Source organism: Protopterus annectens, chromosome 3.part0 (assembly GCF_019279795.1).
Source record: "Protopterus annectens isolate FY-2018-M chromosome 3.part0, PAN1.0, whole genome shotgun sequence".
Taxonomy (NCBI): Eukaryota; Metazoa; Chordata; order Ceratodontiformes; family Protopteridae; genus Protopterus; species Protopterus annectens.
In genome coordinates, this window is record NC_056731.1 from 1,119,443,674 (window position 1) to 1,119,456,672 (window position 12,999).

General features: G+C 36.1%; 1 protein-coding gene across 1 annotated transcript in view; it reads left to right on the top strand.

Moving 5' to 3' along the window:
- Nucleotides 1-12,999, top strand: part of OSBPL1A (oxysterol binding protein like 1A) — a gene marked incomplete in the record, with an annotated part of 2,690,541 nt that overhangs the window by 2,284,162 nt on the left and 393,380 nt on the right. The window contains 2 exon segments of the mRNA XM_044065352.1: nt 4,189-4,296; nt 4,421-4,510. Coding sequence (XP_043921287.1) covers nt 4,189-4,296; nt 4,421-4,510 — 198 coding nt within the window.

A 12,999-nucleotide genomic window follows, 5' to 3' on the forward strand; every position in this document is an offset into this window, starting at 1 on the left:
CAGTTTATGCCTTCCCTCCACTGCCTCTTCTTCCCAAGGTGCTCCTAAAAGTCAGACAAGAGAGGCCAAAAATTATCCTGATTGCCCCAGACTGGCCACGCCTGCACTGGTACCCAATCCTAAAGAGCTTGGCCTTTACCTCAAATTCCTCATCTTCTGACTCAACAATATAATCAGATTCTGCACAGTCAACTCAGAACCTTAAGTCTGGCTGCATGGCAGATACTATAGCCACTCAGACCACACCTCTCTCTAAAGCTGTTATGGATGTCATTTTAGAAGCCAGGAGGCCCAGCACTAGGAAATCTTATGCAGAAAAATGGAAGAGATTCTGTGTTTGGAACCAGGCACAAGGGCTCGAACCACTTGTTCCAAATATACCTCAGATTTTACAATACCTAACTGAGATGCTGGACAAAGGCCTATCCTTCTCATCTATTAAGATCCATGCCTCTGCCATTTCAGCTCATTACAATACGAAACCTCCTATTTTTTCACATCCACTACTAAGACAGTACCTCAGAGGGGCAAAAAACATAAGACCCCCAAGGAGAGCACCAATACCTACTTGGGATCTCAATTGTGTTTTAGAAAAGCTCACACTGCCTCCTTTTGAACCAGCTAGCACAGCTGATATAAAATTCTTATCATGGAAAACTGCTCTGCTCCTAGCAATAACTTCAGCAAGAAGAGTCTCAGAGTTACAGGCATTAATGGCAGTGGAACCTTTCATCATTTTTCACCAGGACAGGGTCTCTCTAAGGGCAAACCCAACATTCATGCCAAAGGTGGTTTCCAATGTGGCTCTTAACCAAACCATTTATTTGCCAACTTTCTATCCAAATTCCCAGAATAAAGGGGAGAGACTTATGCACGCTTTGGACATGCACAGACAGCTATGATTCTACTTGGACAAAACAAAAGCTTTCAGAAAAACTGAGCTACTGTTTGTAGCCTATGCTGCAGGATCCCAAGGAAAGCCTATCTCAAAGCAGACAATTTCAAAATGGATAGGACACTGCATTCGCTTCTGTTATGCACAACATGGCAAATCAGTACCTAATGGCATTAGGCCACATTCTACCAGAGCAGCAGCCACTTCAGCAGCCTTTCTCAGAGGAGTACCAACCAAAGACATTTTAGAAGCTGCAACCTGGAGTTCAGTGCACACTTTCACCAAGCACTACCACTTACCTCTCTACTCTAAATCCAGAGCAGGCTTTTCCACTGCAGTTCTGCATGGCCTGGTAGCCTCTCCTAATCCTATTTAGGCCCAGCCACCCAACCTCAGGTTTGGGATTCAACCCAAGTGTAATGACTGCAACAGTGAAACACGATGAACATAGTACAGTTGTGTACCTACCATAAATGTAGATGTTCGAGTGTCTTCACTGTTGCAGTCCAGGTTACCCACCCTCCTTCCCCCTTTTCATTGCTGGGACTTTTCTGTACTTCTCAACTCTATACAACCTATGTGGTGTATTTGCTTGTAGATGAAGGAAATGTTTATTTTAGTACATGCATGCTTTTTGCATATTTTTTTCAGCCTTCCTATCTGGGGGCACCTGACATCTGGGGCAAGAAAAACTGAAGAAAATGGCGTCAGTTGCATCTTTTATACCCCTGGCTCACTGAAGTCAGGGAAGAGGCGACAACAACCGATGCCGGACCTAGACTTTCAAACTCTGGCTGACTGCGGGTAGCCTGCCAGCAGGATAACCCAAGTGTAATGACTGCAACAGTGAATACACTCTAACATCTACATTTATGGTAGGTACACAACTGTACTTTCTCCTCATAGTGATGTTTCTTCAGAAAGCAGCTCATTGCAGAGCTCCAGTGATCCTCATTCCTTTTGGCCTCATAAGGTGTAGTTTTCTTTTCTGTTGTCTCTTCTGAAACACCCCTTTTGTGTGTTAAATCCCAATACATGTCTCATCTCTAATCCAGCCAGGCTGGATTTACCCATTCTTCAGTTCCTCAAGTTGACCACATGGTTTCTCCATTTCCCTTGATGGCCAGGAGTCGCAAGCTTATTATCATCCTCTCAGAAAGAGTCAACTAGGAAAATGTACACCAATAAATGGATGAGATTTGTTTTATAGGCAGAGGCTCAGGGACTTATCCCTTCTTGGCCCCCTTAGAGTTGGTTTTGGATTTTGTAGCTGAACTGTTCAGTTCAGGCTCCAGATTTTTTACTGTCAAGTTTCAGTTAGTGACCATTTCAAACTTTCGAAGTGGCAGCGATATGTCCTTGGCTTCTCTCAAAATTTTAAGGGTGTTTTTGAAAGGTGCTTTTTTACTTTGTCCTTCAGTATAGGCTCCAGTGCCTCCCTAGGATCTGCCCTTTGTTTTTCAGGTCTTTACTCATCCTCTCTTCGAACCTTCACCTTTACAGATCAGATGCTTTTTTCCTGGAAAACTTTGTTTTTGCTGGAGGTTCTTGGTCAAAAGGGTTTCAGAACTCTAAGCACTTGATTCTTCTCCACCTTTTTTGTTTTTCATAAGGACAGAGTACAAATCCTTCTTTTTTACATAAGGTTGCTTCAGAGAATCACCTTCACAGTTCTGTTCATCTTCTTGTGTTTTTTTTTTCAATTTTTCCAACAAGGACAAGTACCTTCTGCAATGTTTGAACATGCATCAGCAACTTCGGCTTTATCTAGACTGTACCAAGTCCTTCAGAAAATCTAGCTAGTAGTTTGTTTCCTTCTCAAAATCCAGGCTGGGCCCACCCACCAGTGTCTAAAATAACGAGTGGTTGTCATACTGCATTTTGTTTGCATAGTGTCTTGAGAGGCAAGTTTCTTTCATGAAAGCCTTAGAGGCCACTCAACTAAAGCTGTAGCTACTGCTACATCTTTTATTTTTAAAATATCTGTGAATGATATCTGTGCTGCTGCTACTTGACCATCACACCTTTGTGTCACATTATAAGCTGGACATTCAGTCCAGGTCCTGGGCTTCTTTTGGTTCTACTGTGTTTCAGAATATCCTTCCTTAGTAACTCCCTAAGAATTGTCATGGTTGAGGACTCTGCCCCACAGGTTAACTGCAGACAGAATAGACATCATATTCAAAAGTTATGTACTCACCATAACGGTAGCTCTGTGTTGTCTGTCTTCATCTGGTCCAACCTTCCCGCTGTCCTGCCCCTGACCTTCTTGTTGATTTGGCGATTCTTCCCTTGGTGATGGCTGGATAGCAGGGGCTCTTCTTTCTGCTTGCCTAAGAGTCTTCCATTTTCCCTGAGTGTTTTCCTTGTATTTATGTAAGAAATGGGGATTAGGTTGATATGTTGTATCATTCTACTTAAACTTGGGGGGGGGCACAAACTAGATCTGCAAAGTTGATGGGGGGGATCAGGGAGTTATGGGTAAGAAAGGTAGAGCCAAGTTGAGCTGAAAGGCTTTAGAAGCAGCTGGTGTCTGATCTGAAGTCCCACAGGTCGAACCAGATGGAGACAGACAACATGAATGTATAATTATGGTGAGTACATGACTTTCATTTTTTGAATACAGTAACAGCATAAGTATTTCTAAGGGCAACAGCAAGTTGTTCTACTTCCATCTCATAGTGCTTGTAGGCTGAATATAGCCTAATGGAAAGTTGGACTGGCCTGCTTTTAAACTGGATGTTAAATTACCCATCTGTGCTCTGTATGCTGTTTTGTTTATCAGAAGGAGAGTTGGTTTGTGTGAAGTATATTTTTATATATTTTTCATAGTTCTGAGGTAGTTTCTAGTCATAATGGAATGCTAATAGTATGTGACATAACATTCTAACATGGTACATGTCAAAGTACTGAGGTTTTGATTAGACCAAAGCTGGATGTGTAAGAGGTTACTTGTAAACATTTTTTTAAGTAATGTATTTAGTGATATTTTTAAACAATGTTTACCCTTTCCTGGTGGAATACTTTGTACAGAAGCTGTAGATCATGCTACTACCTCTGTGGCTGTGTGCTGTGATTATTTCACCACCAAAACAATATTGTGTTTGGCTTCCCCCATAGCCAGCAGATGTAACCACATTTACAACATGTTTTACCACTTTTTTTTTTTTTTTACTGAAATGTCTTAAAATACGATCTGTATATACATCGATGAATAAGAACAGTCAACTATGCCATATGTATTTAATGATGCTGGAAGCATGTGCCATGGATACTTTTTGTGTATTTTGTAGGCATAATGAAGCATATACATGGACAAACCCCACCTGCTGTGTACATAATATTATTGTTGGAAAGCTTTGGATTGAGCAGTATGGTAACATGGAGATAATAAATCACAAGTAAGTGTCTGGCTATTTTTTGGCTTTGTTTTATTTACATGTGAATGTTTTATCTTTCACTTCAGCCATTGCATTCAGTAGTCTTTACTTCTTTTTGACAAATATATGTGTTCTTCTGTTGTAGAACTGGAGACAAATGTGTTTTAAATTTTAAGCCATGTGGTCTGTTTGGCAAAGAACTGCACAAGGTTGAAGGCTATATTCAGGATAAAAGGTAACTTGTTGCCTGTTAAAAGTAAAGTACAATATTTTAATTTTGCTGCATATGTTTGCAATGAATAAGAGGACACAAAAAAGGGTATGTGACATATTCACTTGTAATTATCAACAAGTTCTTTAACAGGTGAAAACACTTAGGACTTTTCACTAGCTTCATCAGCACACTTCCACTCACAGGTCATATGTTTGTATGTTATGCAATTATCTTTGTTTTTTATTTGCTTTTAAAACAATAAATCAGTTATAAAGCAAACAGATAACTATTTACATAGGTCCACAGCTGATCTGTATACATCAAAGTTATACATAACAATTAATGTCTTTCAAGCAAGTCTTTAAGTTTAAGCCAAGATTTATACAAATGTGTGACAGAAGTTCTCATCTTTATAGTTTGCAGTTTATTACTGCAAACAATTTTTGCCTTACTAATAAATTCAACACTAGAGGGGAGTGACTTTACTTTGCAAATTTTATTATTTTTCTGGCTATAGCAAGAATATACCATAGAAGAGGCACTTGGGTTTTTGGAATTATCTCAGGAATTGGAGCATTAAATCAAACTAAAGATTAAGAAATACATTTATCTGACCATAAAGCTTGAATGAAATTATTCATTTATTTCCAAAAACTGGGAATTACTTCACATTCATATACCATATGCATCCAATCAGCTGTTATTTCAGAATCACATCTTCAACATTTAATTCTGTTTGATTTATACATAATTGTAATTTTGTTAAGAGTGACAAAAGCTCTGTGTAAGAATTTCCAAGTGAAAATTTTCCAGTATAATGAAGATGTAGTTTTATCTGTATATTTTAATATTATTTTCTTGTATTCTTCAGAGAAGTCTTCATGATTAACTTTTGAGGGGTAGTTCCAATAGGAATGTCCTAAATAAGTGAAATCTAACTTAAGAATTTTATAAATTTGTGACAATTATTTTTCATTGCACTGTTACTAATATTTATTAAGAATTCCAATAATTTTGGGAACAATTTCTTATCTAAGTTAAATATCTTGTTAATTTCTGTGTTCATGAAGTCTCTAAATATTTGTAAATTTAACCAGTTTTCAGAATCGTGATTGTATTTGGACCTTATAATTTTAGTATATATATCGGTACCACTTAAGAATCAATGGCAATAAATTAAGTTAATTTGTTAGTTCAGTACTAGCATTTTGCTGATGTTATGTGTTTCTAAGTAGTCATTGTATATGTAATTGGAAACATAGAAAATATTAAGTCTGTAATGCAATGGTTAGACTATGTGAACTTTTGGAAAGAGGAAATTATGTTTTCCAAATTGGGAATTTAAGGAAGAGGGTGTAATTCAGTTTATGTAAAAATCTTTTTATACCCATGTAAAACTATTAGGGACTATTTGTTTATGACTGGTTGTGATATATTTATTGTTTACTAATAATATTCTTGATGCATTTGTTTCCATTTTGAATCATAAGATGAATTTATCCACAGTGCTACAACTTTATAATTGTTGAGGCAGCATACAGTTGAATATCAAGGAATCCTATTCCACCATTATCCCAACCTTTTCTGTGCCAGTCAAAGGAAACTCTTGGTTTATTAGGATGCAAAAAATTAAGTAGAATGTTATTTATCTTCTTCATTTCTTTTGGTAGAGATAGTACTAAAGATTGAGAGTTTCTATCATTTCTTTAATATTAGACTATGGTTATTCCAAGGTATTTTGTTTGATTGCTATTTCAATTAAAGTTTGAATATTTTTGTATGATTTTTTTAAATGTTTTATTATGTACTTGTTTTATTATGATTAAATCTTAAGTTTGAGATTTCTTCTAACTAACTCATAGAAGTAATTATATGTTCTAATGAGTTCTCTATATTTCCTGTTGTTAGTATGATATCAGCAAAGAGCTGAATCTTTAGTGTGAAATATTATTTTATTTTGATACCATTAATGATCTTATTGGATCAAATGCTAATGCAAACAGTAACAGTGATAACATACAGCTTTGTTTGTGCCTTTTTGTAATGTAAAGGAATTAGAAAGAAAAGAACATATTTTAACATAAGCACAATAATTAATGTATAACTTAGAAATTAATGCAATTAGCTCAGGTAAGAAATTACACACTTAAGTGTTTTAAACTGATATGTCCAATTAACTGAGTCAAAAGCCTTGTCTAAATCAAGACTAATGATAGAAAGCTCTTTTATATTTTTATTTGCATAGTCTGTTAATGTATGTATTCTTATTATATTATCCTGTGCTTGTCTATTTAAAATAATTGTTAATTAGTTTAGGTATAAGCAGATAGATTCTGTTAGCTAAAATGGACACGAGCATCTTATAGTCCTCATTTAAAAGTGCAATTGGTCTGTATGATGAGTATTTTGTATGATCCTTATCTTGTTTTAAAGTAGGCATTATAAAGGAATATTTTCATGATGGGGGACTTCAGCAGTTCTTTTTATTTCTCTGTAGACTTGATATTTAACTGCATCATGTGGTAGTATTTTATATAATTTTGGTATAAGACCATCATAGCTGGCATCTTACTTTTTTTTATCTTTTATATCTGTTAAAGTGAATGGTCTATCAATGTTTTTATTTATTCAATTATTTTATTATTTATATTTTCCCATAGAAATGTTTCAACTATATCATCATTATCTAGGTTGTTTGTATTATTGTATATATTTTCATAAAATATTTTAAAAGTCTTCAAGAATACCTTTAATATCTGTTCTTTCTTTTTTTACTATTTATAGATGTTATAATTTCTTTGATGTGATTTAATTTATTCATTTTCATTGATCTAAGAGAAAGTTTATGCAAGCTTAAAGTTTACTGACTATGCCTGAAGTTTAATTTTTTCCAGAGTTATTGAAACTTTATGATTTAGAATTTCAACATATTTTGTATTTAAATTTGTAATGTCAGACTGACTGATAACCTCATTTGATTTTAGATTTAATTTTAGTGTGTCTATTTTGACCTGTAGTGTGTTCAGTTCTTTTCCAGTTCTCTTGTTTTACTAATAAACCAGTGTGTAACTCTTCCATTTAAGTAAGTCTTCAGTGAATCCCACAGGACAAAGCCAGATACTTCACCATTCGTGTTTATTTGTAGGAAATCTTTGATCTCACCAATCCTTTTATTTTAATAATGTACGCTAATAATCTCTTGTGATATATTAAATTGTTAGTTTTTAAAATAATATTAAATATTATAGCCCGATAGTGGACATGAAACTATTGAAACTTCTCTGATGTGTGATAACTGATTATTTGACACAGCAATTTTGTCAATATTTGTTTGCGTTCCATATCTATATGAATAATGGGTAAATTGAAGTGAGCTTGCTTTCCTTAGCTCATATATATAATTTAAATTCATTAGATTTACAAAGTTTAAGTGTTTGGCTGAAGATGTGGTTTCTATATCTGCAGTGAAATCTTTGATATATAATGACTGATGATTTTAATTGTATTTTGACTTCAGCTTTCATGTAATATTCTATACTTTCTAATTCATTTTTTGTATCTTTAGCTCCAACCCCTGGAATCCAGTAAGAGTTCATCAATGTATATAGCTTTCTGTTCCACTCATTTATTTATAATAATGGTTAACATACCATTTTTATCAACATAGGTATATTTTACTTTAGGCATTACTGGTGAGTTCTTCCATAAAATTAGAGTGCCTCTTCTTTTAGCTTGAAAGCCAGAACCTGCTAAAAACAAATAATTGTTTAATGAAAGTTTATTTACATCTTTATTAAGTAAATGTGTTTCCTGTAGAAATATTATTTGAGCTTTATGTAATTGCAAATATTTGAACAGACCTCCCCCTTTACTGGATTATTCAATCCATTAATTTTAATAGATATGCATTTAAAATCAGGCATTTATGTAAGAGAGGAAAAACACAGGTATAATGAAATCACATTTATGTACAGAACTTACATACTTTATATATAACAATATGAAATCTTCAGTTATGGAGAAAACTTTTGAAACGAATAAAAACTTGCCTAATGATATTACCCTAAAACATTCTACCCTGGAGTAATGTATTCCTAGTTTGTTGAAAAAGATGAAAAAACTACCTTTCAAACTCTCCGTTATACTAAAACTTAGCTCATGCTTCTGATTCATATTAATGAGTCTCATATTTTTAGTATGCATCATCTTAAAAATCCCACCAAAGAATTATTGTAAATAAGAAAAGTAAAACACGTGTTCATAATCTTATAAGTTGACCAAACTGAATATCTCAATAATCATTTTTCCCTGTACCTCACATCATCTCCCTGGTCTACTATAGGGAGGAAATCAGTTATTTTCATATTTATTCATTTATAATTTAGATGGTTTTATATTTTTTCTGTTGTATTTACTATGTGTAAAGTTGTTCATAGGATCATAAGTCCATAAATTAGTACCAGGCTAACTGCTTTTATGGACCATTTCAAGCCTAGCCAATTACCCCATACGAGAGTCAAACCCTGCACCTTGGGCCTATAAGGCAAACACCTTAGCCACTATGCCAACCTTCCACCCTTGTAGATATATTTATATTCTTTAACTGTATGCATATTTACTGATGTCTCTCTCTTTCTGTTGGTATACTGTGTCGTGTACTATTCCTATATTCCTAGGTTTTATATTTTAGCTATAATCCTAGCGTAGAATATCATATAATACAACATTTATATTTACCCTTATATATTTGATACTGTTTAATCTAGTACTGCTGTTAGAATCAGTCCTATTTCTTCCTTAAATATTATATCTAATAATATCTGAACAAACATCTGAAAAATATTCCTTTTTAAGATTCAAACTTTATATAATAAATTGTTCTGAGATATTAAGTTTTGTCATTAAAAACAGTAACAGAGAAACACAATCCAGAGTCATGCGCACTTTTGTGATGCTATGGGAATTCTGAAAATTGTAAGAACCGTCCAGGTTACCTTTTCTTGTCTAAAAGTAAATAATCATAATACTTCTTGATTGTATGCTAAGATGTCTGTGAAGTGAGATAATAAGCAAAAGGCAGTGAATTGAATTCTAAACCACTGCCATATATTGAATAGTTCTGAATGCTTGCAGTATACCAAAAAGATTATATACTAGCCTATAGAAAGACACTTCTAATAAAATGTTTAACATTATCTTTGTTTTCTTTGCACTCGGATGAATGCACTTTCAGAACTACCTTAACTTTTTCTGTACCATTATGCCTTATTTTGTATCTTAACTCCCAGTACTGGATTATGTTCTGTTTTTGCAGCAGGATCAGTTATTTAGCTAGTGTATGTAAAAGTGAGGAAAGGTCTTGTCGTTCATCTTTTTATTTTGTAAGTGTAACAGCATAATAATGTCTGTCAGTGCACTTTCTGTATATAAGGGGTGCTCTGACCTGTAGCACCTTATGTATAGGCTGGTGTTTGACTGTTTTTGATGTAAACCTCACTTCTGCATTCTCTTAGCTTTTCATGCTATGATAATCAACCTTGGTCACGTCAACAGAATTTGAGCAAGATTCTGAATGTACTCCTTTTGTCAGCCCCCATGCCTCATCAGTCTCCACCTAAGAACTGGTAATGTACATTTACATGTGAAGACTGTAAGAGGAGATCTGTTCAGATTGCTGTTTTGTTTTAAACGTTTGACAGCTGTTTATCTTTGTAGGTATATTTTTGCAAAATGAATAATACATGTATTTAAAAGCCTTTTCCACTGGTTGGAATGTTTGGCAATTTCTTCCACCCCTCTTTTGTACAGCCTTTTAAAAAGTCTTGTGTTGCCATGATTATGGGGACCACATCCCCTTTGGCTTGCATATCTCTTCCCTGAACCATTGTTGGGGGGGGGGGGGTGTAAATTGCATTGATTTCCAATACTTTCTAACTGTCCACTCATTTCAGATGCTCTTCTAGTGCATTATCATTCTGCTGTTAGAAATGCCATCTGTATGACTAACTAGCACATTTGCTGCTGTTATTGCTTGGGAGTGGAGCAGACCACTGAAGAGTGTTGATCCTGTCCTCTCTCGCCTTCATTCTGTACTGGTTGGGTTCAGAACTGATCCTCTGTTCTGACTCCGCCGTTTACAAATGCTCGAGGTCTTCAACTAGCTCGTGGCTTACACCTATCCCATGATGCCCTAGGGAATTCCTCTGATCTCATTTGCCACTAAACAGATTGGGTATTTTACACTGGATCTGGCTAAGTGATTTTTTTCATTTATTTTCCTACTAAATTTAATAGTCTGTTTCCCCTATTGGGATTAAAATAGTTAGTAGCTTAGCTTAGTTTACTTACTTAACTCTTTTAACGGTTTTTGACTGTGTTCGCTACCTTGCTGTTTTACTGTGGCCATCGTTAATCTCACGGCCTATTTTTTTCCTTTCCTAAACTGGCTTTTCTCAACATGTGTTTTAAATAACTTTTTCTTTTAGGCTCATTGTTTTGAGCTGTTAAATTTTGAGTATTGATAGTTAATTTTAGATTTTTAACTTAGAGGGCTTTTTTAGCCCAGTTTATGTAGTGCGCCTTTTTTCCAGCTACTATTCAAGTTAAATTAGCAGTGATCTCTAATTTCCATTTAGGAGAAGCGGGGCAGAATGTTATGTCCCACAGATTTTGCAAAGCCTTCTTGCGGGGCACCATTCTGTTAAACCACCTCTACCCCCATGGAACCTGAATTTTGTATTATCCCCTATGATTGTCCCCCCTTTAAGCCTGCATCATCCTGTGACTTGAAGTTCTTAACCTGGAAGATGGTTTTCTTAATAGCTATCACTTCAGCTAGGAGAGTTTTGGAGTTACAAACATTGTCAGTCAAACCCCCATATATGCTGTTCCACAAGGACAGAGTCTCACTTTGTACAAATCCATCCTCTCTACCAAAAGTATGCTCAGAATCAAACTTAAACCAATCTATAGACTTACCAGTTTTTTCAAGTATGGCAGTAAGGCAGAATATATAGATGTACATAGGCAATTACATTTCTACTTGCATAGAACGAAGGACCTTAGAAAGACTAACCAATTATTTGTGTCCTTCTCAGACTGCAAAAAAGGTGCTCCAGTTCTAAGACCACTCTCTCCAGATGGTTGTCATATTTTATTACATTCACCTACATATCCCAAAACAAACAACTTCCCGACAAAGTAAAAAGTCATTCTACCACAGCTGTTTCTACCTCTTCTGCCTTTCGGGCCAAACTGCCAATTGATACCATTTGTGCTGCAACAACACAGGCAAGACCTCATACCTTTATTACTCATTACCAAGTTGATTTGGCCTCCAGTGACAGGGCCTCTTTTTAGTCCACTGTTCTGAAGAATATTCTCCCCTGAGCCAGCCGAGAAAGATGGTGCTAGGGACGCTGTCCCAACCAGTACAGAATGAAGACAAGATAGGACAACATCACATAAAGAAGTTATGTACTCACCATAACATTCCATGTTTATTGTCTGTCTTGCCTTCATTCTTACATCCCACCCTCCTTCCCCCATTTATTTGGTGACTAATATTGTCTGACCCTCTTCTTGGCTTGTAAAGTAGCAACTGTTTGTATGCATATATTAGTATACCAGCAAACAAGATCTGGGGAATTCCCTAGGACATCAGGGATGGGGTGTAAGCCACGAGCTAGTTGAAGACCTTGAGATTCTGTAAATGGCCAAGTCGGAACCAAGGACTGGTTCCGAACCCAACCAGTAAAGAATGAAGGCAAGATGGACAACATAGGTTCATAGGTTCATACTAGGCTATCTGTCCAAGGGCATTTATAAGCCTAGCCCAGAGTTTTGTGGCTTTCGCCACCCCTTTAGTTTGAAGCAAACTATGCCCATTATTTTGCTGTGCCTCTGTCAAGCAGTGACACTGAGGTAATCCCTGGGGTATATCTGCGATCTCCCATCCATTGGTCAAGATTTCTTTTGAACAAGGCCAGCGAGGTGCTCTGCCTCACATGTACGGGATTTTGTTCCACAGCATAGGAGTCTCTGGGTGATGAATCTGTCCCTCCAGCATGTCCTATTAATAAGCGTGTCAAGGTTTAAGTCTCCGCCCTTGTAGTTCTGAGGGATCTAGATTTTTGAGGTGAAGCATGTTCATCAAATCTGGGTTTGACATGGCCTTGTATGTCAGGCACAGGTCACCTCTGAGTAAGCGTGGCGACTGAATAGAGCTGGAGTTCTTTCAGTCGGGCAGCATAAGACATATTTTTGAGACCTTTTATCCTTTTGGTGAGGAACTTTTGGGGCCTTTCCAGCTGCTGCAGGTGTTGGGTCAGATACATTCCGAATGGGGCATTGTACTCAATCATTGGTCTGATGAGTGATGAGTACAGGGGGACGATGACCTCCCTTGATCTAGATGTGAATCCCATCATGATCAGGTGGGCAATGTAGAAGGTCTTCCTAACTACTTTAGCAACGTGAGTGTCAAACGAAAGATTACTGTCAACCTGGGT